The sequence below is a fragment of the Chanos chanos genome, chromosome 9 (genome assembly GCF_902362185.1).
Source record: "Chanos chanos chromosome 9, fChaCha1.1, whole genome shotgun sequence".
In the NCBI taxonomy this organism is placed as follows: Eukaryota; Metazoa; Chordata; class Actinopteri; order Gonorynchiformes; family Chanidae; genus Chanos; species Chanos chanos.
This window is the reverse complement of record NC_044503.1, coordinates 2,499,962-2,523,707: the sequence shown is the minus strand read 5'-3', so window position 1 is coordinate 2,523,707 and position 23,746 is coordinate 2,499,962. Positions and strand designations below refer to the sequence as shown.

At 44.9% G+C, this 23,746-nt stretch overlaps 4 protein-coding genes across 4 annotated transcripts in view; 3 read left to right on the top strand and 1 right to left on the bottom strand.

The window, feature by feature from the left end:
- cherp (calcium homeostasis endoplasmic reticulum protein) overlaps positions 1–5,051 on the top strand; it is a 12,246-nt gene extending 7,195 nt beyond the window's left edge. Inside the window, exons 8-18 of the mRNA XM_030784182.1 lie at positions 1–73; positions 296–474; positions 791–1,217; positions 1,575–1,822; positions 2,140–2,273; positions 2,428–2,514; positions 2,867–2,995; positions 3,379–3,492; positions 3,810–3,904; positions 4,143–4,328; positions 4,832–5,051. The exon at positions 1–73 is cut by the window's left edge and continues 150 nt beyond it. Of these exons, the coding sequence (XP_030640042.1) occupies positions 1–73; positions 296–474; positions 791–1,217; positions 1,575–1,822; positions 2,140–2,273; positions 2,428–2,514; positions 2,867–2,995; positions 3,379–3,492; positions 3,810–3,904; positions 4,143–4,328; positions 4,832–4,869 (1,710 nt within the window). The 3' untranslated portion in view covers positions 4,870–5,051. The remainder of the gene's footprint in view (positions 74–295; positions 475–790; positions 1,218–1,574; positions 1,823–2,139; positions 2,274–2,427; positions 2,515–2,866; positions 2,996–3,378; positions 3,493–3,809; positions 3,905–4,142; positions 4,329–4,831) is intronic.
- A 397-nt stretch (positions 5,052–5,448) lies between these two features.
- c9h19orf44 (chromosome 9 C19orf44 homolog) lies at positions 5,449–10,069 on the bottom strand. Its single transcript, XM_030784930.1, has 9 exons — positions 9,961–10,069; positions 9,507–9,649; positions 8,742–9,396; positions 8,163–8,475; positions 7,728–7,804; positions 6,685–7,192; positions 6,383–6,472; positions 5,880–6,046; positions 5,449–5,666 (listed from the first exon to the last, which is right to left on the bottom strand). Exons 2-9 carry the CDS (start codon positions 9,626–9,628, stop codon positions 5,577–5,579), a joined length of 2,022 nt encoding a protein of 673 aa, XP_030640790.1. The 5' UTR covers positions 9,629–9,649; positions 9,961–10,069; the 3' UTR covers positions 5,449–5,576.
- Positions 10,070–10,768: 699 nt separating this feature from the next.
- Positions 10,769–15,504, top strand: calr3a (calreticulin 3a). Its single transcript, XM_030783853.1, has 9 exons — positions 10,769–10,952; positions 11,744–11,845; positions 12,080–12,283; positions 12,980–13,074; positions 13,489–13,698; positions 14,307–14,420; positions 14,516–14,659; positions 14,751–14,843; positions 15,083–15,504. The coding sequence occupies exons 1-9, from the start codon at positions 10,862–10,864 to the stop codon at positions 15,320–15,322; spliced, it is 1,293 nt and encodes a 430-aa protein (XP_030639713.1). The 5' UTR covers positions 10,769–10,861; the 3' UTR covers positions 15,323–15,504.
- Positions 15,505–16,572: 1,068 nt separating this feature from the next.
- rad23ab (RAD23 homolog A, nucleotide excision repair protein b) lies at positions 16,573–23,267 on the top strand. Its single transcript, XM_030783854.1, has 10 exons — positions 16,573–16,736; positions 18,294–18,375; positions 18,496–18,575; positions 19,034–19,194; positions 19,563–19,609; positions 19,758–19,885; positions 20,712–20,817; positions 21,001–21,158; positions 22,396–22,542; positions 22,722–23,267. The coding sequence occupies exons 1-10, from the start codon at positions 16,668–16,670 to the stop codon at positions 22,833–22,835; spliced, it is 1,092 nt and encodes a 363-aa protein (XP_030639714.1). The 5' UTR covers positions 16,573–16,667; the 3' UTR covers positions 22,836–23,267.
- Positions 23,268–23,746: the final 479 nt, after the last annotated feature.

Genomic DNA, 23,746 nt, shown 5'->3' with positions numbered 1-23,746 from the left:
GTGGGACAGCTACCGCCACCAGAGGGCGACGTCAAGCCTGGACCACAGGGGGTGCCGCTGAGCTCACAACCTGGTAAAAATACTCTCTCACATGCTCTCTCTCTCTCTCTCTCTCTCTCACTCACTCTCACACACACACACACACTTAACTCTAATATTTGTGGTTTTAGTTGTCTTTTTTACTTGGGTTGCCTGTAGTTGAAATCTTTGAGCAACTCAGTCATATGATGTAATGCATCTCTTGACTCGTAATGGTTTTGAACATGTTTCTGTTTCATTTTTTTCTTATTTGAAGGGGAGCTGAAACCTCCCATGACCGGTCCTCCTCCAGGGGACTATGACAGCGCCAGTTCCCGACCACCGGACCCCCTGGCGGCTCCCAGTAATCCCAATGCCCCCTCTGACATTCCAGTTAGCAAACCAGGCTGGTACGACCCCCAGCACAACCTGCCTGCGTGGAACCCGTCTCAGCCTGTAAGAACCTCAGCCACAGTTTATTCCCTCTTTTATTTCTTGTTTGGTATACGAACAGTCAAGTTAAATCTGTTTGGTAATCACCATATTGTGTCTGAAGATGAGAGTGTTCTGTTTTTTAACTGAATGAAGTTTAATGTAGATTGAGCGGATTATTAGTTTAGTTAATGGGTTAAGGCCACTGTTACAGCCTTCGGTCCTCAGTTCTTGTCCCAGATACTCTTTGGTTCCTGGTCAGAAGACCAGATCTGCACACACACACACACACACACACACACACTCACGCATCTTACTCTCGCTTTGCTTTTTTCTTTAGCCTCCGTTTGACCCGACCCAGGCCCCGCCCCCCTGTCCGCCCTGGAACAGTCACGAGGGCATGTGGAACGAGCAGAGGGATCCTAACTGGACAGGGCCGCCCCGAGAGGGTGGGCCTTGGAGCAACCAATCAGAGCCTCCGCCTTCGTGGAGCGGGCAGTTCGACCAACCGCCGTGGAGTAACCAACCCGACCAGCCGCCCTGGGGGCAGAGGGAGCCCCCGTTCCGCATGCAGCGACCCCCCCATTTCAGAGGCCCCTTCCCTCCCCATCAGCAGCCCCCTCCCTTCAACCAGCCCCCCCCACCTCACAACTTCGGCCGTTTCCCTCCACGCTTCATGCAGGACGACTTTCCCCCCCGCCACCATTTCGAGCGGCCCCCGTACCCTCCCCATCGATTCGACTACCCGCAGGGAGACTTCCCCGGAGGTGAGTCTCACCACGCCCCCTGCTGGAGTACAGAGAACATTGCCTTGTTTCTTCTTTCATGTTTTTTTTTTTTTCTTTCTTTCTTTTTTTTTTTTGAAAGCGATAAAGAACATGTTTTGTTTTTGTGCGATGAGTTTGCGTGTTGTCTGTTAGCCCGTACAGCTTGTGTCAAAACCTCAACCTGCTGTTCTCAGATCAGTCATGTGATATGACACAAAGGCATAGAGTTCCCGTTTAAATCTGTCCACCCTGTCGTTTCCAATCTGTCCACCCTGTCGTTCCCAGTAGAGATTCTCTTTGCTCTGCACACATTCTGTATGTGACTAATCTTCACACTCTCTGTTCTCCCAAATCCAGAGATGGGTCCTCCACCCCATCATCACCCCAGTCAGAGGATTCCTCCGCCCGGGATGACGGAGCACCCGCCCTGGGGCGGGAACCAGCACCCCTCCGACTTCGGCCCGCCCCCCCCTCACGGTTTTAACGGCCAGTCGCCCCACGTCAGGCGTCAGAACCCCCCCCACGTCAGCCAGGACGACCCCAGCCTGGTTCCCAATGTGCCCTACTTTGACCTGCCCGCCGGGCTCATGTGCCCGCTGGTCAAGGTCAGTCACGCCCACGTTCAGAAAGACATTTGATGTTATGTTTCAGGATGAGTGTTAATGGACCGGAAGCCTGAATGGGTCCAGTTTTACATTAAACTGACACTGGGCTTCAGCAGTAACTTCTGTGTTGTTTAGAGATATGTACTGATACAACCGTGTGTGGTGACCGGCTCCGCGGAGACATTTACTTCAGCTAAACACAGAGTTCATGAGAGTTCATGAAAATGTCGTCTCTCTCCAGCCGTGTTGTGAATTAATTCTTGTTTATTGTTGTTTATTAAACGGTGTCGTAACGTCACATGTGTTGATTTAACCAGTTGGAGGACCACGACTATAAGCCGTTAGACCCCAAAGACATCCGGCTGCCCCCCCCCATGCCCCCCAGCGACCGACTACTCGCCGCCGTCGAGGCCTTCTACAGCCCCCCCTCGCACGACCGGCCCAGAAACAGGTAACCATGGAAACCGTCACTCAGCTAGAGGAGTCCGAAAAAGCGGCGCTGTCACAGCTGAATCTTGTAAAACGCTTGGGGTTTTTGGGTGTGTGTGTGGGGCGTTTATTGATCTCTTTCTCCTCTCTGTCGTCTCCCTGGCATGTGTCTGCAGTGAGGGCTGGGAACAGAACGGATTGTATGAATTCTTCCGTGCAAAGATGAGAGCAAGAAGAAAGAAAGAACAGGAGAAACGCAACAGGTGAAAAAGGGGCCAGTTCACCCAGAAATCTTACACACACACACACACACACACACACACTCATTCACACACTCACTCACACGTACATACGTATGCATATACATATATATATGTGTGTGTGTTTGCGTTTGTAGATTAACTGAATTAATGTTATCAACTGTATTACAAAATGTATAGTGATGTAATAATATATTAGTAATATAGTAGTAGAGTATGTGCATATGTGTAATAACCATGTCTGTGTGTTGGTCTGTGTGTGTGTGTCTGTGTGTGTGTGTGTCTCTCTGTCTGTGTGTCTCTGTGTGTGTGTGTATGTGTGTGTGTCTGTCTGTGTGTGTGTGTGTGTTTGCAGCACACGGGGCAGTCGCTCTCGTAGTCGTTCTCGTAGTCGAGGCAGATCGTCATCCCGATCGAGCTCAAGATCGTCGAAATCATCTCGTTCTTCATCACGCTCTCGATCCTACTCCCGCTCACGCTCCAGGTCTAATCCAGGAACAGCATAATGACCTGCTCAGGATGTCATATATTACCTCAAAACTGATCTCAGAACAGCAAATAGGTTTTAAAGTGATCTGCAACCTAACATTTACCATTGAAAACAAAGCTAGTGTTTGTCACTGGTGTTTAAAAGTTTTTAAAAGACTGAAGGTCATGTGAAGGATAGATGGATGTGTTGTCAGTTGTAGCTGGTCTATGATTAGTTGTAGCTGGTCTGTTATCAGATGTAACCGATTTCTAAGCAGTTGGAGCTGGTCTGTGATTAGTTGTAGCTGCTGTGTAAACAGTCATAGCTGTGGTCTGTGGTCAGTCAGAGCTGGTCTGAGATCAGTAAGAAGTGATCTGTTGTATTTGATTGTCTTTCAGAAGCAGGAGTCGCTCCAGATCTCGATCCCGATCCAGATCTCGCTCCAGATCCCGCTCCCGCTCCCGCTCTCCAAACAAGAGACGCCGCACAAAGTCTCGCAGCCCCACACCACCGTAAGTGTGTGTGTGGAGTGTGTGTGTGTGTGTGTGGAGTGTGTGTGTGGCGCGTGAGTGCTGTTGCACCTGGTTTGAGTGAAGAATTGTGAGAAGGTGGTTCATCTGAAAAATGAGACTAAAATACACCCTTTTCTGCTTTTGGTTTCCCCATTTGAACATTCGTTGAAATTCATGGGGGCTTGTTCTGATTCAGAGAGAAATCTGGCCTGAGAAGAGCATGATTTTGATTTTAATTGTCTGTCTGTGTGTGTGTCTGTCTGTCTGTGTGTGTGTGTGTGTGTGTGTGTGTGTGTGTGTGTGTGCTCTGTGCTCAGCTCAACGTCGGGTCTGGGTGCTGCCTCGTCGGCTGTGCCCCCTGACCTTAGACTAGGAGAGGAGAACAAAGGTCATCAAATGCTCATGAAGATGGGTACGTATGTGTGTTTGTGTGTGTGTGGGGGGCTATGGGTGTTGATGCGTGTGTGTGTGACATGTTTGCTGTGTTGTGTGTGTGTGTGTAAAATGTTTGTTGTGTTGTCTGTAGGCTGGAGGTGGTGTGTGTGTGTGTGTGTGTTTATAATGAGTGTGTTGCGTTGTCTGCAGGCTGGAGGTGGTGGTGTGTAATGTGTGTGTGTGTGTTTATAATGAGTGTGTTGTGTTGTCGGCAGGCTGGAGTGGGTCTGGAGGTCTGGGAGCGAAGGAACAGGGAATCCAGGATCCCATTAAAGGGGGTGACGTGCGGGATAAGTGGGACCAGTATAAAGGAGTGGGCGTCTCACTGGACGACCCGTACGTGAACTACCGCAGAAACAAGAGCTACAACTTCGTAGCACGAATGAAAGCCAGAGAGAAAGGTGAGTTTCTCACTTTACCAGAGCTCTCCAGCACAGAGTCCAGCTTTCTACAGCAGTTTTATAAAAAAATAAAAAAATTCACATCAGTCGCACAGTGTTTTTTTTTTTTACATTAATAAGAATTGTATTTGTAAATGTTGATGCCAGAGTTGGAGTCAGAGGAGTGAACAGAGACACTGCTCTGAGAGCGGTTTGGTCATCGTGAATCTGCTTCAGTGTTTCTGTGGAGGATTTCCACCTCTGTCCGATTTGACTTCAGTTTCAGCTGATTCTTAAACCGACTGAGAATAGAAATGGAGCTTTATCTCCAGAGTTACCAAAACACCTCCCCTGATTCAGGCGGTCCAGGTGCCAGTGAACGCTGAAATATAAGGTTCAGGGGTGTAACAGCTGGAACTGACCCCTGAAGGGCGGTGTCTTTAAAAGGTCTGCTAAACCAGTTGTGTGTTTAAGGGAGCTGTTGTATTAATTCTTAACGTGTACTTTTTTTTTTTTCGCCCCAGTGAGCCGAGATCCGCAGGAATCAACACCCCCAGAGTGAAACCGACCCCAGCCCTGACCCCGCCCCCCCCCCCCACACCGCGAGCACAGCCTTTTCTACCCGACGGCAGCTACCCAGATGCCGTCTCTCAGATCTCTGACGTTCGTGTACCTGAAGCACGGCTCTGCCACGATGTGAAATGAAATCTCGTGTTTTTGTTTGTTTATTTGTTTTAATGTTGTTGTTTTGTTTTTGCTTTTTTTGTAGTGACTAAAGCAAAAACATTAGCATAGATCAAACATGGCATCAGTGTCAATAAAACTGCAAAAATCCAGTTTCATTTTTTGTCCCTTCAGTTTAATACGCTCTATCAGAGGAAATAAAAAATTGTAATAAACGGAGACCGTGGTGTGGTGAGAGTTACTGATTTGGTGTTGCAGTGAAATCTAACATGGGTGGAACACGCGGGATCAGAGCACTGTTTGTCTGATCGTTTTGAGTCAGTAAAGCAAACGGAACACACCTTCCATGAGAAAAATAGAAAAGCCTTTTGCTGATTTACATACTGTTCTTATTTACATATTTGATTACATTTTGAATGTAGTCATTCATGGCATCACAGTCTGAGTGCAGAGAGGCCCTGCTGTCGTTTAGATGTGGGTGAAGATCTTGCGAACATATGTGTGTTGTGTAGGAATACTGTAGTTTCAGTGTGTGCGTTTGTGTAGGAATACTGTAGTTTTGGTGTGTGCGTTTGTGTGTTGTTTTCAGATGTAGTGATACTCCTTCATCTCCTGTAGCACCTCCTGCAGGGCCTCCTCCATACTGAGAGCAGGAGGTCTATGGCAGCGGATAAACTGGGGAAACGAAAAAAAAAAACAAAAAACACTGTTTACATTCAGAGATTCACATATGACCTCATGATACATTCACAATGCAAACAGAGCATTTTAAACACCACCCCGGCGTTCATAACTACCACACTCAATGACTGGACGGCAGTGCTTTAAACGCTATGCGACGAGAGCCGTGTTTTAGACGAGGACTCAGGACGGGGGAGGACTGTTTACCTCTTTGGTGTCGTGCAGCGTGGTGTATCTGTAGTCGGGCGGACCCAGAGAGTCCATAACGGAGCGATGAAGATGACGGCTGCTCTCCACGAAGCTCCGGGTCAGAGCCAGCTGCTGTCTCAGCATGTCGTTCAGAGCCAGCGCCGCGGGACTGTACGCAGACAGAGCTGAGAGACAGAACCCGAGCAAAGAAAACCGAGAGAAGGACAGAGAAATGTCAGACACGGGAAACCCACGGAAAACCCACTCCTGCTTTCAGATCTTCATTTAAATCCTCCACGGACAAAAATCCTGCCTTTCACGGCTGTTTGAACTAGCGCCTCACTGTGGTGGGTAGAGGCAAGACAGCAAGCGAAATCACTTTTCAGCACAGTGTCAGAGACTCCTCTCCACATCCACAACAAAAACTCTGTGTGTGTGTGTGTGTGTGCAGGGGGGGCGGGGTATTAAAATCTCTGTCTAAAAAAAACACACACACACACACACAATCTCATGCTGTTCACCTTCGACTGCCTCAGCGCTGATGACGTGAGTAGCCACAGGGGTCGGATCCACATACTGCAGTCCCACCGACGGGCCAAGAGCAGCCAGTCCTGCACGAGGGAACCAACCCACTGTGAGCTCTTTCACAAAGCCTCTGTGTACTTTAAAGACCAGCGCTATCCTCGATGCTCCTTTCTTTAGAACACAGTTACGAGCAACCCACGTGTCAAACATGGTCTACTGAATACAGTCTGTGGCTTCACAGCTATGGACACACACCTCAGCCAATCAGAATGAAGCTGAGAAGGGCATGGCAACCTACCTGTGGACCACGTGTAGCTCAGGCCTTCTGCGTGCGTCTGGACCGCAGCCTCCCTCACCCTGCTGCCGCTGGAAGGCCTCCGTGCCCCGCTTCGCGTGACCGTGACGTCTGAGGACCAGGAGGGGGGCGAGGAAGAGGAAGAGGAAGATCGTGAGTGAGAGGCCCTGCTGCGGCGCGACCGGGACTCTGATTGGCTGTAGCCAGCGCTGACCGATCGCGTTCGATCGGAGACCGTGCGGTCGCCGTCGCCGTCGCTCCGCGATCTGTACGAGATGTCGTCTGGCACCTCACTCAGCGCAGAGCCATCGTCTCCTCCTTCTGTGAGACGCTCTGAGATCTCGCTAGCACCCCCTGCTGTCTCGGAATGGATCTCGCTCTCAAAGTCACTTTCGTACTCCACTGGCGTCTCCTCCAGGGCGGGTTTGTCCTCTGGTGAACCCACCTCATGTGCAAAGTCCTCTAGGGACAGCAGTCTACTCCCCTGTATTAAAACAGCATCCGGTTCAGTCTGCAAAAAAAAAACAAAAAGAGTTTACAAAAACACATTCTGACCAATTACACAGCAGGGTGTCTACTTTTTCCTTTACGTTGCCACCAACACAATTTTAAATTTCATTTGTCTGTTCAACCTCAGTTATCACGGACTCAGACATTACAACCACGTACATTAAAACAACTGAAACAGCCTCCTGACAAAATTATAAAAGCAGCACCTCATCCTCCCAATGCACTCCAAATATGCCCCCGAAACCTTTCGTACAAACTGACACTGTGCATGCATCTAAACAGTCAGACTAAACTGAACGAGCGACAGTGTCAACGGCAACCGTTTGTGTTTAATTAACAGTAATACAGTAATAGATGATTCAGCTTTAATGACTGCAAGGGTGAACTGGGTTAAGTATTAAACAGATTGTTTGGGGGGGGGGGGGGGCGCGGTATGAATACTCTGATGCTAGAGGACTGGATTATACGCATTAACAACAAGTTTAAAAAAAATTAAAGTGAATTCTTTATCTGCGAGTGCTGCAAACATCACTTACTCTGTCGTTGGATTTCTCTGTCCCTCCCAGTGTGAATGGAGCCAAGTCATCCAGAGACATAATGTTCACTTTGAAATCTGTGAAACCAAAATGTAAAGCAGTTTAAAAAGAAATAAATAAAATAGAATAGAAACAGAAATTCATGTGAAAAATGCACTAGTACATTCACAGAAAATATGCATGAGTTTCCCAAGCACAAAGATGAGAGACATCTATAGTCCCCTTCCACTCATCGTATCTGTACATTTTAAAAAAAAACATCTGTTCATTTGATGCAGTGTCAGAATTATTTCGTTTCAAAAGGAAGGATTTGAGGAACAATCGGGAGTGGACAGTATCTACAAAACTACATTATCTCTGAACCAATCACTGACAAGAGCTGTGTGTGGCCTAACGGAATGACAATTTCTCAGTCTCCCCGCCCCAGTCTCTCACCGTCGGACAAGCCGCTGGCCTCGCTGACGGAGCGGTCGACGGAGCGATCGGCAGGAGCGGGAAAGAGCTCGTCTAAGGAGTGGATCTCGCTGCGGCTGGAGGGCGAGGACACAGAGGGAGGTGGAGAGAACTTGGCCCGGGAGGGAGCAGTCCTAGGAGGAGAACGGCTGGTGGGAGGCGAGGGAGACGGGGAGAGGGTTGCCGAGGCGCTCCTGACTGAGTGGGCGGGGCTTCTACGGACCCGGGAACTGGCGGAGGAGGACGGTGGTCTGTCAGGGGGCGGCTGAGGGGTTTGACTGGTTTTCCTGAAGGACTGAAGGGAGGAATGAAGAATTAATGAGTGAGAGAGTGAGTTTCTAAGGAGAATACCTGACATCGGACACTTACAGGTTTTGTGATATTTGCACGATGTGGATTGTCAGAGATCACATGTCTCTGGTACAAACTAAGGACTAAGTTCCCTGGTCATGGGAACACTGACAGAGAACAAACCAACTTTAGGATCTGACCCATCACGCCCATTACGGCACATTAGACAATAATCTGTATTTTCGTATCATCGGAATGGTTTTCTGATACCTTTAAAACGGACGCAGGACTTCTCTGCCTCTCTGTTCTGCGGGAGGGTGAGTCGCCCACAGACGAATCAAGAGATTCCCCGAGGAGTTTTCTCATGTCCTCTTCATCGCTGTCCAAACTCACTCCTTTACTCACCGCTGTTCTGATGGGTGGGCTCTTCTGGGCGCTCGGTGGGGGGCTTTTCACGTCTTTCGGCTCCTGAGTCACAGCCATCGCTTTTTTCTTCAGAAAACGACTTCCATCCCCACTCAGCTCACTGCTGGACTGGGTGGACTGGGCGGATTCCCAGCGGGGGACTGCCGTATCGGTGGTCTCGTCTGCCTTGTTTCGTCTCTGTGTGCGATTTCGGATTCTCTCCTCGATGAGAGCGAGCCTGGTGTGGGCGGCACTCTGCGAGGCTCGCTGGGGCGCTAACAGGGGTTCTTTCGGCACAGTCAGCGGTTTACGACTCAGTCCTTGAGACGAGCTGCTTGCTGCAACGTTTTGGGCCGTCTTCTTTAGGAACCTGTTCCCGCCACCCACGCTGAACGTGTCCGGAGGGGACTTGGTCATTTTGGGTTCCTGCATAGCACCTTGGTCATCACTCTCAACGTCTTCTGTGGACAAGTCACTTAAATCCAGGAGCGCACTTTGCCTGACCTGGCTAGACTTCATCCTGTTTCCCTGTGGAAAAAAAATACCCCTGTTTAATAACCACATATTTGTTACTCTTGATTCCAGATTTGGAAAACTTACAAATTTGGTTTGAGCGATACTTAGACCTACTGAAAGGAGCTTAAACAAACCTCATCTTTAAATTTAACGCCCGTTTGCGGTACTCTGCGCCCCGAGAGCTGAGCCATTGCTCTCTCCAGAGCCGAACTTCGGCTGCCTGCACGATTCCACATCGCTCCAGGTCGGACCGTGCGCTGTAACAACACAACAAAACCTGTTGTTACTTTAGAAACGTTACATTATGGCGTGTGTAACCTTTAGCAGCACCAGTTGCTAACTGTTTAACTTAGCAACACTACCTTTTCTCTCATTCAGTTTTAAAAGTGAATAACGGATTACTTGGTTAAATTAACAGCCAACTGGTCGCTAGACTCTTAGATAGCACAAGCTACATATAAAACCAAAAGAACGTTATATAAGCCATGGTAGCTAACTACCTTTGGTTAGCTTGTCTTAATTCGCTCATTTGCGGGGAGGATTAAAAGCACTACTGTTTGGGACCTACCTTAACGTGATAATCAGAAATTCATTTCATAAAGTAGGTGCGATAGCACCTATCCCTAACTTGGTCAGTCGACTTAAAAGTCTAAACACAGCCATTCAATCGCTGCAACAACACAAACACACACAGACACGCTAGCGTCTCTGTATCCATGCTCAATATACAGTCGTCAGTTTAACAACACGCCCCTGGGTTGCCAGATACTCCGCACCTATTTTGTTTTGGTGGTGTGGTCTTCGCCGATCCAGACAAGCTCAATTGAAATAAAAAGGGGAGTTGTACAACAAAATTAATTCACTGGGTTTCATCGACTGTAAATAAATAAAATGATTATAATCATTACTTTGACTATTATAAATGAAATCGAAAGCCGGCATGTAGGACATGAGTGTTGCCAGGTTGGTTATAAATCCTAGGGGTCAGCATATACTGGAGGAGCTGAGGGTTGAAGAATGTTTACTGGAATGACACTCAGTATGGTCTTATTTTATTAATATGCAAAATCTACTTAATGTAATGTAGTTGCATATTTTCATTTACAATACGTATGTCCGAACCTAAATTGTGTCGTAATTTATTAATAACAATTTATTATAACGCATTATAATATGATATCTGCGTGTTATATTTTAACATGCACGAATCTGATTGTATGTCTCTTCCCAGTTCGTTAGACTTTTATAGTAAAGACAGTTTCGAAACTGAGCGCGTTCATTATGGGCATTTCTTATGATAACTCGTGGTCTCCTCTGATTGGCTACGAATCAGTCCAATGAGCCGCAGCCATCTGTGCAGGAACAGAAAGAAATACTCCAGTTCTCATCCCCGCAGGACGGTGACATTAGCCTTGTGTCTGGAAAAAAGATAATTTTTCCACTAATTTAGGCACTTTGAAGGTGAAAACATGCGGGCTACCGTAGCACTATTTGCTGTCTTTGCAGTAGCACTAACTGTCGATGCCACCGTGTATTTTAAGGAGCAGTTTCTGGATGGAGGTAAATTGAATTTTTTTTGTTGTTGAAAGCGGTTGCACGAGTGTTGCTTGTGTGGTAACTGATAACGGTTAACGAGGAACAAATATAATATAAGCATAATGTAAGTTTGTAGAATATTAACTGTCTCATTCGGTAATTTTACTGTTTGTTTAGTTAGCTAATTAACAGTCATTTCTTTGTGAACCACCTCGCCTGGTATAATGTCTTGAATGCTGGTTTCATACCCTTAGCTGCTGACAGTTTCTTAAAATTAAGACATCGCAATATTTTAAATATTAGTGCAATTTTAGCATATACTCTTCGGTTTGTGAAATGTTTGCAGTGTGGATTTGTGAAAAGAACGAAAACAAGATTCTGTAATGGTCACACTGAATGAGTAACGACGTTCTAAAAATGAATTGAGAGAATGTCCCGAGACGTTTCACTTTTCATTTACACGGCTTTACTTCGTTTCGGTTTTATTATTGTCTAGCAATTTGTCGTGTTGATTTCAATAACGATTTGACTGTCCCTCAGGACTTGACTGCTGGTAAAGCAAAACAGTTCCTTAGAGGGTTTTACATTAATTGACCATCTGGTTCCACGGGAAGAACAAAACCACAGAATGATGAAATGAATCTCAATAGTCACCACTCTGGAGTTTAATATTCTAGTGCAGTGAAGGACATCTCTGTATGTGCTCTAATTTGACCAAACACGTGACCTTATCGATGAACAGTTATTTTCACCCGCCCCTTATAATGTCTTCAGTAGCCTTCCAGCTGATGAACTGTTCTGTTCTGTTGTTGTAGATGGTTGGAAGAGTCGTTGGGTGGAGTCCAAACACAAATCTGACTATGGACAGTGGAAATTGAGCGCCGGCAAGTTCTACGGCGATGCTGAGTTGGACAAAGGTGAGAGGTTTTGTTTGACATTTCCACTTTGCCCTGTGGTGTTGCTGGTTAAGAGAGTGTTTTTTACACCAGAGTAGCTTCAGTGAAGTGTCCTCATTTAACCTAACCACATCAAGAATGTCGACTTATAGATCGCATTTTCCACTCTGTGTTCCTGCTTGCGAAAGCCTGTGAGCGGTTGTGGTTTAACCGCTCTGAAGTTGTCGCTGACAGTCGTGTGTCTGTTTGACCCAGGCCTCCAGACGAGCCAGGACGCCCGTTTCTATGCCGTTTCCAGCCGCTTCGAGCCATTTAGCAACGAGGGGAAACCCCTCGTGATCCAGTTTACCGTGAAACACGAGCAGAAGATCGACTGTGGTGGAGGGTACGTCAAAATCTTCCCCGCCGACCTGGATCAGGCGAACATGCACGGAGACTCAGAGTACTACATCATGTTTGGTAAGTGCCACACACACACACACACACACACACACACACACACACACTAGACCTGGATCAAATAACTATTTGCATGACTTGGCCCTGTCTCAGTTCTCAGGTGCCTCCTTTGCTGGTCTCCTTGCTCTCTGACTCGACAGGGGAAACGGTGGCTTTGATGGAGACGCTGTCAGGTTTTGATGTGATGTTTTGTTTGTTATTGTTTTAACGCGCTTCGTCGCGTAATCTTTAAAAACGTTCGTGGAAAAGGACACAAGGTAAACTAGTCATGCAAGAGTGAAGGGACACGGCCAAGTCATTCAAATACCTCGCGCCTTTCTTTGACCGTCGGCTCGCAGACTTCTCCTCATACAAGCACTGATTGGAGATCAGTGTTACAGACATTCGGCATAGTAAACAAGCAGAGCAAACGGCCTTGTTTACACAGACAGTGGGATGACAGAACTTTTATAGCCCCATTAAAAAATGACATGCTTGTTGAGCGAAGATCAAAAAGGTTGTTTAAAAATGTCCGTAAGCATTTTCAGTGTGATGGGAATGATTTGCCTATCAGCAGGAACCTTTGAGACCTTGTTTATACTCTGATAAATAAAGGAACATTACAGCCACAACAAGTACATTGCTTTTCATAATTACGAAATGACCATAACAGACTTCTGTCTCTTCTTCTCGTAAACCCGTCTTTTTGTAAAACAGGGCCAGATATATGTGGTTACAGCACTAAGAAAGTTCATGTCATCTTCAACTACAAAGGCCAAAACCATCTGATCAAGAAGGACATCAGATGCAAGGTAATTTTATTAGTGTACAGTCATAAGATTAATGTGGTGCGCTCTGGCTTATTTTCGGCTTGTACGCTTGAAAATCTTCATTGTAGTTTCCAAGTATCACGTTCATTTGATGTGTTAGTTACTACCTGGAAAATGTTATTACATAGATACCAAGTATTGATGTAAGAGCATTAAGCCCTGTTGTCATAAAGGAGCGTAGAGAAACACACTTATTAGTGTATGTGGGGTCATGTCAGCCACAAGTGATCCACACTTCAAAACCACACAGGCTCTGAGGTCACATGACCAACAAACACCGACCATGTGACTCAGACGGCGTGCCCCGATAAAGTCTCTTCCCGCGGCCACATCCTGGACTTTTTTTTTCCATGGAGACGCCTCACGTCTTCCCCTCGTCTCTTTTATCCCGGGCAGGATGACGAGCTGACGCACCTGTACACGCTCATCCTGAAGCCCGACCAGACCTACGAGGTCCGGATCAACAACGAGAAGGTGGAGTCCGGATCTCTGGAGGAAGACTGGGACTTCCTGCCCTCAAAAACCATCAAAGACCCGGATGCCAAGAAACCAGAGGACTGGGACGATCGCGCCACCATCGACGATCCGGAAGACACCAAACCAGAGGTGAGACTTCCTCCCGAGGTGTTACATTTCACACTCAACACACAGTGTCGGCTGTAGGTTTTAACCTAACTCTGCTCGTGCACATGAAGCTTGTATCAGTTACCGTTTGTGTTGCATCGATAGTAGATCCTTATCTTAAATGAAGGAATCTTTTACATTTAGTGTGTCACTTGCTCCGAGTACTAACTGGGAAGATATGTGCATTCATATATATATATATAACTGGGAAGATATGTGTATTCATATATATATATAACTGGGAAGATATGTGTATTCATATATGTAAATATGTAAATGCTGAGATGTCAGTAAATCGGCCATTAATTATTCATTTGCAGTTGCTTTGTCATTACTGATACGTTATTGCTTAATTATCAGTTCATCTAGCCTATTTAGAATACATACAGTAGGTATGCATTTTATGTAATAAAATCTAAATAAGGAGGAAGACTCCTCAGAAACGCTTGGCAGTTTGTCATGTGTTCTCTGTGAATCTCTGCGTCCTCCTGTCCGAGTGGCTGGTAAGCCACTCAGACTGTCAATATATGAACTGTCAGTACATGTCTCCAAGGTAACGGAGAATGAACTCTCCATTCACTTTGTTTCAGGACTGGGACAAACCAGAGAACATTCCTGATCCTGATGCTAAGAAGCCCGACGACTGGGATGAGGACATGGATGGAGAATGGGAACCACCAATGATTCCAAACCCAGAATACAAGGTACCACCCTGCGGCCATGATCCTACTGGATCTTTTTTTTTTAAATGCTTTCCCTTCATAGCAGAAAGCCTGATTTTCATATGCGGCCTTCGCAGGGAGAGTGGAAGCCAAAGCAGATTGACAACCCCAACTACAAAGGAGCCTGGGTGCATCCCGAAATTCCCAATCCGGAATACTCGCCAGACGATTCCATTTACAAGTTCGACAACATCGCTGTCCTGGGCCTGGACCTGTGGCAGGTCAGTTTTTGACGGACGTTTAAAAATGTTGACGTTGAAACCGACGTTATTTAGCTTTGACCGGTCCTGACAAGTGCACGTCTCTTTATAGGTGAAGTCTGGAACCATCTTTGATAATTTCCTGATCACAGACGACGTGATGGAGGCTGAGAACTTCGGGAAAGAGACTTGGGGTGCCACAAAGGTACATTTAAGCCTTTATAACAGCAAATCTGGACTGTGGTTCATAACGTGTATCTTAACATTATGGTCCAAATCCTTATCCTTTCATAATAATAATAATAATTCATGTGCAACAGAAGGGCTGTTGAGTTCATTCGCTTTCCGTCAATGAAACTGCAGCTGTTTATGATTTAGAGTAGAATGAAAAATTTATTACCTCACCTGACGACAAGTTTGTTTTTTTTCCGTCTTCCGAATTAGGGACCAGAGAAAAAAATGAAGGAGAAGCAGGAGGAAGAGGAGAGAAAACAGAGAGAAGAAGAGGAGAAGAACAAGAAGAAAGACGAGGGTGACGACGATGACGATGACGATGAAGAAGAGGAAAAGGAAGACGGGGATGAAGATGAACCAGAGGAAGACGAGGGCACAGATGAAACCAGCCCACTGGATGATGACGAGGAGGAGGAGGAGTCTGACAAGCCCAATAAAGATGAACTGTGAGGAGGAGCTGAGGCGTGGGCTGTTTACCTGGGCCTGCTCTCCTAACGCTGGAGCATCAGCAGGTCTCCTCTAACTCAGTCGTACTACAGGGATATGGCCTCACACGGCAGCGCTCCTGCCACGGACTTGGGTGGGATTGGGAAGTGGGTTTTAGGGTTTTTTTTTTTTTTTTTTGGTGTTGATTTTCACTCTCTAAAAAAGAAAAAAAAAAAGATCTGTGGATTTTTGCACCCCCCCCCCCTTTTTTTTTAAAGTTAATTAAACAAAACAAAACAAAAGGAAAAACAAACCAAGCCAAACCAGAACAGAGATTTGTAATATCTGTATGCTGAGTTTTGGTGACCTGTGATTATGAACATGCCTCTGGTACTGCTGCTGTTGGCACTCTCTCCTAATCTCTCTCAAGATTTTTGAAGGGAAAAAAAAAAATCAAACTGCATATTGTTGTTGTTGTTGTTAGGGTTATTTGCACTTTTTGTTTTTATTTTTTTCTTCTTCTTCTTTTTTTTTTTTTTTTTATAAATGATTTATTTTTTATATTGTTGTCTGTAGTGCTCTCTGATGTCTCTCTGTAATTTATTTTCTCAATACACGTTTCCCTGAGTTCTCCTTCTCGTTCTCGTCATGTCCCCCGTAAAAAAAAAAAAAAAAAAAAAAAATTCTCTAGCTCTTCCAGAACTTTCTCTCAGAGGCTAGTGAGATGCAGAGGAAACCGTGCGACATATCAGAAGTTCATTTTTCTTTCTTTCTTTCTTTCCCTGTCTTTCCTTGTTTTCTTTATCTGGTTATTTTAAACAATGTTGTTTTTAAATCTCTGATATTTCCTCTTTGTATGACTTATTGGGCTTCGAAGAATAAACTGAGTTTATTCTTAGTTTTCCACCAACATTGAATGTCCATGTTTTGTAATTTGGAATTATTTATATTATTACTTTTGACAGTGTGCTTATCCTAAATTGTTTGCTGTTTGACAAAAAAAAGAAAGAAAGAAAAAGAACTCTCAGTCAAAGAACTTTCTAGTTTTGATGATTTCTCCCCGGCATTGTATTCCGTATTGAAAATAAACGATGCTCTTCAAGCGACTCCGTGTGCCCTGCATCTCAGCGTGTTCTCCCGGTTCCTTATAAGGAGCAACAATATTCCCATTCACGAGTCGCTTAAAATCCGGAACGGTCGTGTGTCTTGTCCCAGACAGCAAGTAGATGGCGTCTTACCATAACACTATCTACCAGCAAGATAGCTGAGTCACATTTCGGCGCCCCGATAGGTAACGCGGACAGCAAAAGACACAACGTTAGGTTTGTCTACAAGGGCTTTTCGGCGTTCGGACATCATTTTTGGAACAATGCTGACGATTACTCTCAAAACTCTCCAGCAGCAGACGTTTAAAATTGAGATAGATGAACAACTAACGGTAAGTCGCTCAGTGGAAGTTCCCAGCGCCCAAGTAAATATGTCAGGGAGAAGGGGAGAGTGTCTGGGAAAAGCCGGGGCCTTGGCTTCGGCAACTTAAATCTGCAAGGGGGGTACTGTTTACATTGGACATTTCTTATCCAATATGTAGAGAAACGCGTTGGTACAGATGTGTTGTCGTTAATTCGCTCAGGCGTTGTAATGATGCCTGAACTTTGTATGCGGGAATGACGATGCAGTGTGTTGTAACGCGGTGTTTTGGTGGAACGGTCTAGATTCTCTGAACCCCCCGGTTCAAACTACAGATATCCGCCGAATAACCAAGAATAGGGAGGTGGGCGTACATAGCTGATGACTCAACTATCAGTATTTGTTCGAAATCTGGTGACTTTGACACTCTATACATGAGAATTACGTATATACATGACGACAACAAACGTTGACAACTACCATTATGTGGCTATTAATATATTACTGTTAGTAGTAATTTGTAAGTTACATATTGATAATGACAGTGAACGTGAAAACAACAGTGTGATTTCATTTAGTGTCACTCGAGTATTTTTTTTTTTTTTTTGTTCAGTATCTGAAAATATTTTTAAAAAATCTTTTTCTTAAAAATCTTTTTCAGTAAGTCTTGAAGCCCCAGTTAAATCCGATATTCAACTGGCATTTCTGAATAAAATACAGAAAGCCAAGTGTCTTCAACCTCCATTCAAATGGGGATATAATCTCACTCTTTTCACCTCCAAAAACACAGACGGGTTTATTTGAAACAGAGATAAAACTGTTTACCTCAGTCTCCAGAGACCTTGACACAGATTTACTGCTGTGTTGGATGTTGAATAGCAAATGGACTGTTAGTTTCACACTAATAAAGGGCACCAAATCTCCAAAATGAAGAGAGGATTAGCATTTTGTAGCTCACAGCATTCTACATACACAGTTACATGTCCTTGCTCAAGCGGGCCGTGGTTAAATGGCCCAGTCTGACTGTCAACAGTATCAGTAACAGAACCAGTAACAGTAGTTCATAAGTTGACTAATGTGTGATATTCAGCCAAACCTAACTCAGGCGATACACCACAACTTCATCTCTAATGTAGCATAAATTATAAATAAACAAAGAGGCTTTTTTTTTCTGTATGTGACAACTTCCACATACAGATCACGTTGGTCTGATAGTATAAAGTTCTCTACAAAGTGTGATTTTTTTTTTCAGTTGTTTTAAGTCTTTTATTATTTTGGTGGACAGAGGAGGGAGATAATATGGTTTGATAAACGTTGGCCATTTGTAGCTCTCAACTGTTACAAGGGTGTTTAGTATTTCCATCTTTCTTCATTTGCTCAAGAATGTTCTTACAGTCTGAATAACAGAATGAAAGGGTTTGACTCTCAAAGACACTGTTTGAACTCTACAGAACCATCTGTGGTGCTTGTACTTCTGAATGTTTCATGATCTCTAACGCGGAGCACAGAGTTTAAAACTTGAGTTAGCTCCCGTCTGTATCCCGTAGTAAAGTACAGAGAGTGAGTCTAGGATCCCTGTGCGTTGCAGGTTCGAGCACTGAAACAGAAGATAGAGGCTGAGAAAGGACAGGAGGCGTATCCGGCTGCAGGCCAAAAACTCATTTACGCAGGTGAGAAGATGCAGACGTCCTGTCTGCGGAGTTTCTCAGTGTGTCATACTCTTTGTTTTCAATAAGTGTGGGGATGCTCAATTCCACTGTTATTTCAGGGTTTTTTTGTTTTTTTTTTAGGTAAAATCTTGAATGATGACATACCTCTGCAAGAGTACAAAATAGATGAGAAGAACTTTGTGGTAGTCATGGTTACAAAGGTAAGACTTCATTCTCCTTTGCCACAAATGCATAAGGTTTTTCAAAATAGATTGTACTGTATAATTTATCATTTTTTATTTATGAAATAGCATGGTGAAAGTGGATCCTATAAAAATACTTTAGATTAAGCCTTCAAAAAGTAAACTGTAAAACAGAAGAAACCAGTGTGACCAGTAGATGCTGAAGGGAGTTCTCTATAGTCTCCTGGGCAGTTGTGTTTGTTGTTTGTTTACAGCCTAAAACAGCCACCCCCCCACAACCTGTGGCTCAGCCCAGCCCTGCCCCCGCCCCCGCCCCTGCCCCTGCCCCCGCCCCTGCACCCGCCCCCACCCCTACTGTGGTTACTTCTCCACCCTCAGATGTCCCACAGCCAACCCCAACCCCAGCTCCACCCGTAACTGCCCCAGCAGCTCCGACACCCACACCCACACCTGTTCAAACAGCACCTTCAGCAGAGCCTGTTAGCGCTCCCGCCACAGCGCCCCCTGCTGCTCCGGAGGTCAGTGCTAGTCCAGCTCCGGCAGCTGGTGCCACCGCAGCACCTCCTGCAGAGGAGAAGCCGCAAGAACAACCCCAAAACCAGCCACCCAGCGTTCAGCCCCAACACCCATCTGAGAGGTACCTGCATGCAAACCAAGTCAAACCTTTTAGCGATTTATTCACTGTTGTCTGGGTTATTTTAGTCTTTTTAATAGTCTTCCCTGCTCTGTCTGCAATGCTGAACAACAGAGTTCTGCCTGTCCATGCTACCTTAAGGAGGTGGTTCTAGCATCTTCTCTTCACCTTTGTCTTTTGGGTCTAAAGGTTTCTTTTGTTTTTAGTAAGAATACCGGATTAACATAGCTAACAAAATGGGACAACATTAGCCATGATAGCATTAATGTGTTGATTCACAAAGACGCGTGTTCTATAGTCGCCTGCTTTCAGTTTGTCACAAAGCGGCTGGAGTGTTGACTTCTTCGTTACGTTTGCTGTGTTTTTTCAAGGGTCTTGGATGAATTGGGTCTTTTAGAGGAGGCAGCATCCATACTGGGTATGTGTTTTTCTTTTTTTCTTTTCATGGTTATTTTCTATTTTTAGATAAAACAAAAAAACCCAAAAATGAAGACGATGCTGGTTATGAGGATGGGTGAGGATGAGGTTTACGTCTTGATTTTTGTTTTTTTCCCCTTGTTGCTTAGTTACTGGACAAGCTTATGAGAATTTGGTGACAGAAATCATGTCCATGGGCTATGAGAGAGAGCAGGTCATAGCCGCGCTCCGCGCCAGTTACAACAACCCCGACAGAGCTGTGGAGTACCTGCTCATGGTGAGACGACTTTCACACGGAGTCCCTGAAATGAAACTAGCGTTCTTCCTTTATTGCCTTGGTGACGGTCATTTTATATTTCAAAACGGTGAAACCCCTCTTCTTTGTGTTACAAAGAGACAAAAAAAAGAAAGAGTTAAAAAAAAAGAAGAAAAAAGTAGGTGACATTTTGTGACATTTATTAGGGCTTATGTGTAGGTGCTTGGAGGTGCCAGCAGGTGGCGATATGCATCCAAAGGTTGATGATATTAAACGGCTAACAACGCATGAGGAACAAATAAATACTGTATGCTCATTTCTCTTTCCTAAAGCCTGCTGGGTTTTCTATCAGGCCAAGTAATGATTGTGTGTCGCTGCAGGCCTGTCTAGCTAACGTTTGTACCTTCCATGTTTTTTTCTGTTCACTCTGGCTTTTGTGGAATCGAGAAAATTCTGCCATAAATGTCATTGAGGACAGGTTACAATTACAATTACATCTGACGGTTTTGTTCCTTTGGCAGACACTCTTACCCAGAGTGGCTTATAAGATGTGCATTCAAGTTGAAAAGGAAAACAGAGGAAAACAACAGTGTGTCCACCACCTTACCATGAGTGCATGGTTTAGTCTTCATTCACTCTTGCTTTCTTTGTTTCCTTGTATAGACTGCGTCTGTTGAGGGCCAACACGAAACGGTTCAAGGCCGTGTGGCGTTGTCATGCTGTAGCGTGTGTGTGTGTGTGTGTGTGTGTGTGAGAGAGAGAGAAAGTTCTGAACACAATCTGAATTCAGCACATCTGTGCCTTTACTGAGCTCTCACTGTGACATAAACACTCGTTTTTCTCCTAGGGGATTCCCGCTGACCCTGATTTACCCCCCCAGGAGGCAGCGCGTCCTCCCCCTGCATCCAACCCCTCGGCTCCTGAGAGACCACAGGCCCCCCCTGCAGCCACAGGTGAGACCCCTCCCCTCCTCAACTCTTCACTAACAACCTGACCTGGGTTCACCCATTGAAAACTGAAATGTGTCATAGAGAGTGGCGAGTTACAGCAGCTTTGACTGCCTACAAACGGTGACTTCACAGTTCTGGTCTGTGATTGGTCAGTTGATTGTTCTTGTCCATTCCTCTCCTGACCAGCCTCAGCTCCCCAGGCCACCCCTTCCTCAGCCAATCCGTTGGAGTTCTTGAGAAACCAACCACAGTTCCAGCAAATGAGACAGATCATTCAGCAAAACCCCGCCCTCCTTCCTGCCCTGCTGCAGCAGCTAGGGCGGGACAACCCGCAACTGCTCCAGGTCAGTGAGCTGTCACTCAAACAGCAGCCACTCAATTCAGAACATTGGGCTTCATTCACCAATGTCTTCCTAAGTTTTTTCTTAAATGTGTTCTTGAGAAAGGTCCTAAGGAAAAGTCCATCTCAAATTCATGACGTGTTCTTAAACTGCAGAATTTTTCGCACCTTTGTTTTTATAATGATGAATCCCATTGTCCTCGTAAAAATTGAGAGCGCGTGCCAGTTGTTCCTAATTAGCATAAGTAAACGCCCCTCCACTCCCCATAATAGGGCATGGGACTGCAGGCCCGAGTGTACACACAGAAATCTATAGAAGCCCGTTTTGGCCACATTAAAAAAAAAAAGTTTGCGTAGTTGCAACTTTATTTCTTGTAATTCTGAGTTCTTTTCTAACAACCGACAAGTAGCCTGAGTCATGACTTCTGGCTACAATGGCTGCTTCTACTCTGTCCAGGTATTTTAATATTTATCCATATGTGTAAAAGTAAAACTGACTGATTCTCACACACCTGCTTTACAGCCTGTCTGGTTTCAGATGGGATAACCCATAAGTAGTGTATGTAAAACTACTGCTCACTTATCACAGTCTCCATCAACTGTTATATTCTCATATTGCTCTTTTTGTTCATTGTACAAAAGTATGAATAAATATACACTACATTCTGGAGTGTTACATGAAGTGTTAGTGTAGTGTTTATTTATTTTAAAAGACCATAATGCTTTGTAAAAATAATGAAAATAATTATTAAAAAATAGTATAAATTATAAAAATATTATTGTAATTAAAATTCTACAATATTATACAACAACACAATTGAAGAAAACGCAATAAACAGTTATTTTGCACAAACATGTCAGCACTCAAATGTGCGTAAGTGTAAGCTCTTGAGTGTGTGTAGATTCTGTTCATACCTAAAAACAAATCTCAAATAAGAAAATACTGGTGAGTGTCAGAATCTTCCTGAAAACTGTGTAAGTGGGTTTTAAGAACAAATTTCTTCTGAAGGGAAGGATCCTGATGTCATAATGGAACACTCAGAAACATCTGGAACTAGCAGAATGATTGATTTAACTGGAATCCATGGAAGCTCCAGCGTAGAGTACAGTGGATGCCTCTTTCAGTCTTAGAATGTCCGTTTGCCTTTGCCTTGCGCTCTGCTCCTTGATTGACAGCTGAAGTGCGTGCTTTAAACGGGCCATGCCCGCGTGTCTGTGTTGTCCTGTCTCTGTGTCTGCAGCAAATCACACAGCACCAGGAGAGGTTTGTGCAGATGCTGAACGAGCCCCACGGGGTGGAGGCCGGAGGGGAGGGCCCTGAACCCCACCCAGCCCCACAGACAAACTACATCCAGGTCACTCCACAGGAGAAGGAAGCTATTGAAAGGGTATCTGGTTCTTTATCATCATGAATAATCTCAGTAGTGACAACAGTTCTTTGGATGAAAAGCATATTTCAAAGCAGCAGTTAAGTTGTGTACCACTGCATGTGTGTGTGTGTGTGTTGACTCCTCTGTGGGGTCTTTTTTAATTGTTTTTATTTGTTTGTTTGTTTGTTTTTTTGCAGTTAAAAGCTTTGGGATTCCCAGAAGGACTTGTCATCCAGGCTTATTTTGCCTGCGAGAAAAATGAAAACCTCGCTGCTAATTTCCTCCTCCAGCAAAACTTTGATGATGAGTGAGTGTATGACGTGAGGTGATCTGGCGTCCGAGGGGCTTTGAGATTAAGACACATGGATTAAGAGAGAGTCTGACATTGTTACACTGGGTTTGTGTGTGTGCGCGTGTGTGTGCACGTGTGTGTGTGCACGCGTGTGTATGTATGTGTGTGCTGGGAGAAAGTTTTTTTTTTTTTTTTTCATTTTAAGTGACTGGTCTTCCGTGGTGCTTTTCATGGGGAAAAAGAAAAGAAAAGAGCTGCAGTGAGGTGTGAAGCACTGGTCGATGTGAACGCTGCCCCTTTTTTTTGCAGTTTGTGCTAAAGCATTAGTCACGTTTGGACAGCCGGGCCTTCTTCACTGCTGCTGCTCCCTCTGCTACGTATGCCGAGTGTCAGTTTGTCATGGCAGGGTTCATCTTTTTTCCTCTGCTCTTCTTTTTGTGTGTGTGTGTGTGTGTGTTTTTTAATTTAATTTAATTTAGCACAGTCAGGTCCTGCCAAAGGGCTCTCTCGATCTCTCTCTTGCTCTCTCTCTCTCTCTGATTCATGTGGTATCTGTTCATTTCTGTGTCATGCATTCATCTCAACCCCAAGTTTTTAGCTTTTCGCCTACGCTTTGCGAAGCCATTCTATGCCATTCTTCTGAATTCTTCAAAGACCTTTCCGCCTTACCCACGTCACACAGGGAAGCAGTCGAACACGCCACTGATTCATTAATGAAGTTAAACGTTACAAAAAAAACAAAAAAAAAAGATATTGAACAGATACAGGTGTGACAATGAAGCTCATTCTCTCTGAAGTATGCAATGAGATTTTGTTCAGTGTATTATGAAATACTGTGCACAGTGTGTCCTGTTTGATATTTATTATGAATGAAACAGCAGTATTGATTTTGCTGGCAACAGTACCTCCAGAAAAAAAAAAAAAAAAGTA

Coding starts and splice junctions, on each gene's coding strand:
- c9h19orf44 (XM_030784930.1), bottom strand. CDS start 9,628: ATGTGGAATCGTGCAGGCAGCCGAAGTTCGGCTCTGGAGAGAGCAATG. Junction 7,805..8,162: donor GGCCAGCGGCTTGTCCGACG/GTGAGAGACTGG, acceptor TTGGTTTCACAG/ATTTCAAAGTGAACATTATG. Junction 7,193..7,727: donor CAGAGAAATCCAACGACAGA/GTAAGTGATGTT, acceptor TTTTTTTTGCAG/ACTGAACCGGATGCTGTTTT.
- rad23ab (XM_030783854.1), top strand. CDS start 16,668: ATGCTGACGATTACTCTCAAAACTCTCCAGCAGCAGACGTTTAAAATT. Junction 19,610..19,757: donor GGAGGCAGCATCCATACTGG/GTATGTGTTTTT, acceptor CTTGTTGCTTAG/TTACTGGACAAGCTTATGAG. Junction 22,543..22,721: donor AGAAGGAAGCTATTGAAAGG/GTATCTGGTTCT, acceptor GTTTTTTTGCAG/TTAAAAGCTTTGGGATTCCC.
- calr3a (XM_030783853.1), top strand. CDS start 10,862: ATGCGGGCTACCGTAGCACTATTTGCTGTCTTTGCAGTAGCACTAACT. Junction 14,660..14,750: donor TGGGCCTGGACCTGTGGCAG/GTCAGTTTTTGA, acceptor GTCTCTTTATAG/GTGAAGTCTGGAACCATCTT. Junction 14,844..15,082: donor AGACTTGGGGTGCCACAAAG/GTACATTTAAGC, acceptor CTTCCGAATTAG/GGACCAGAGAAAAAAATGAA.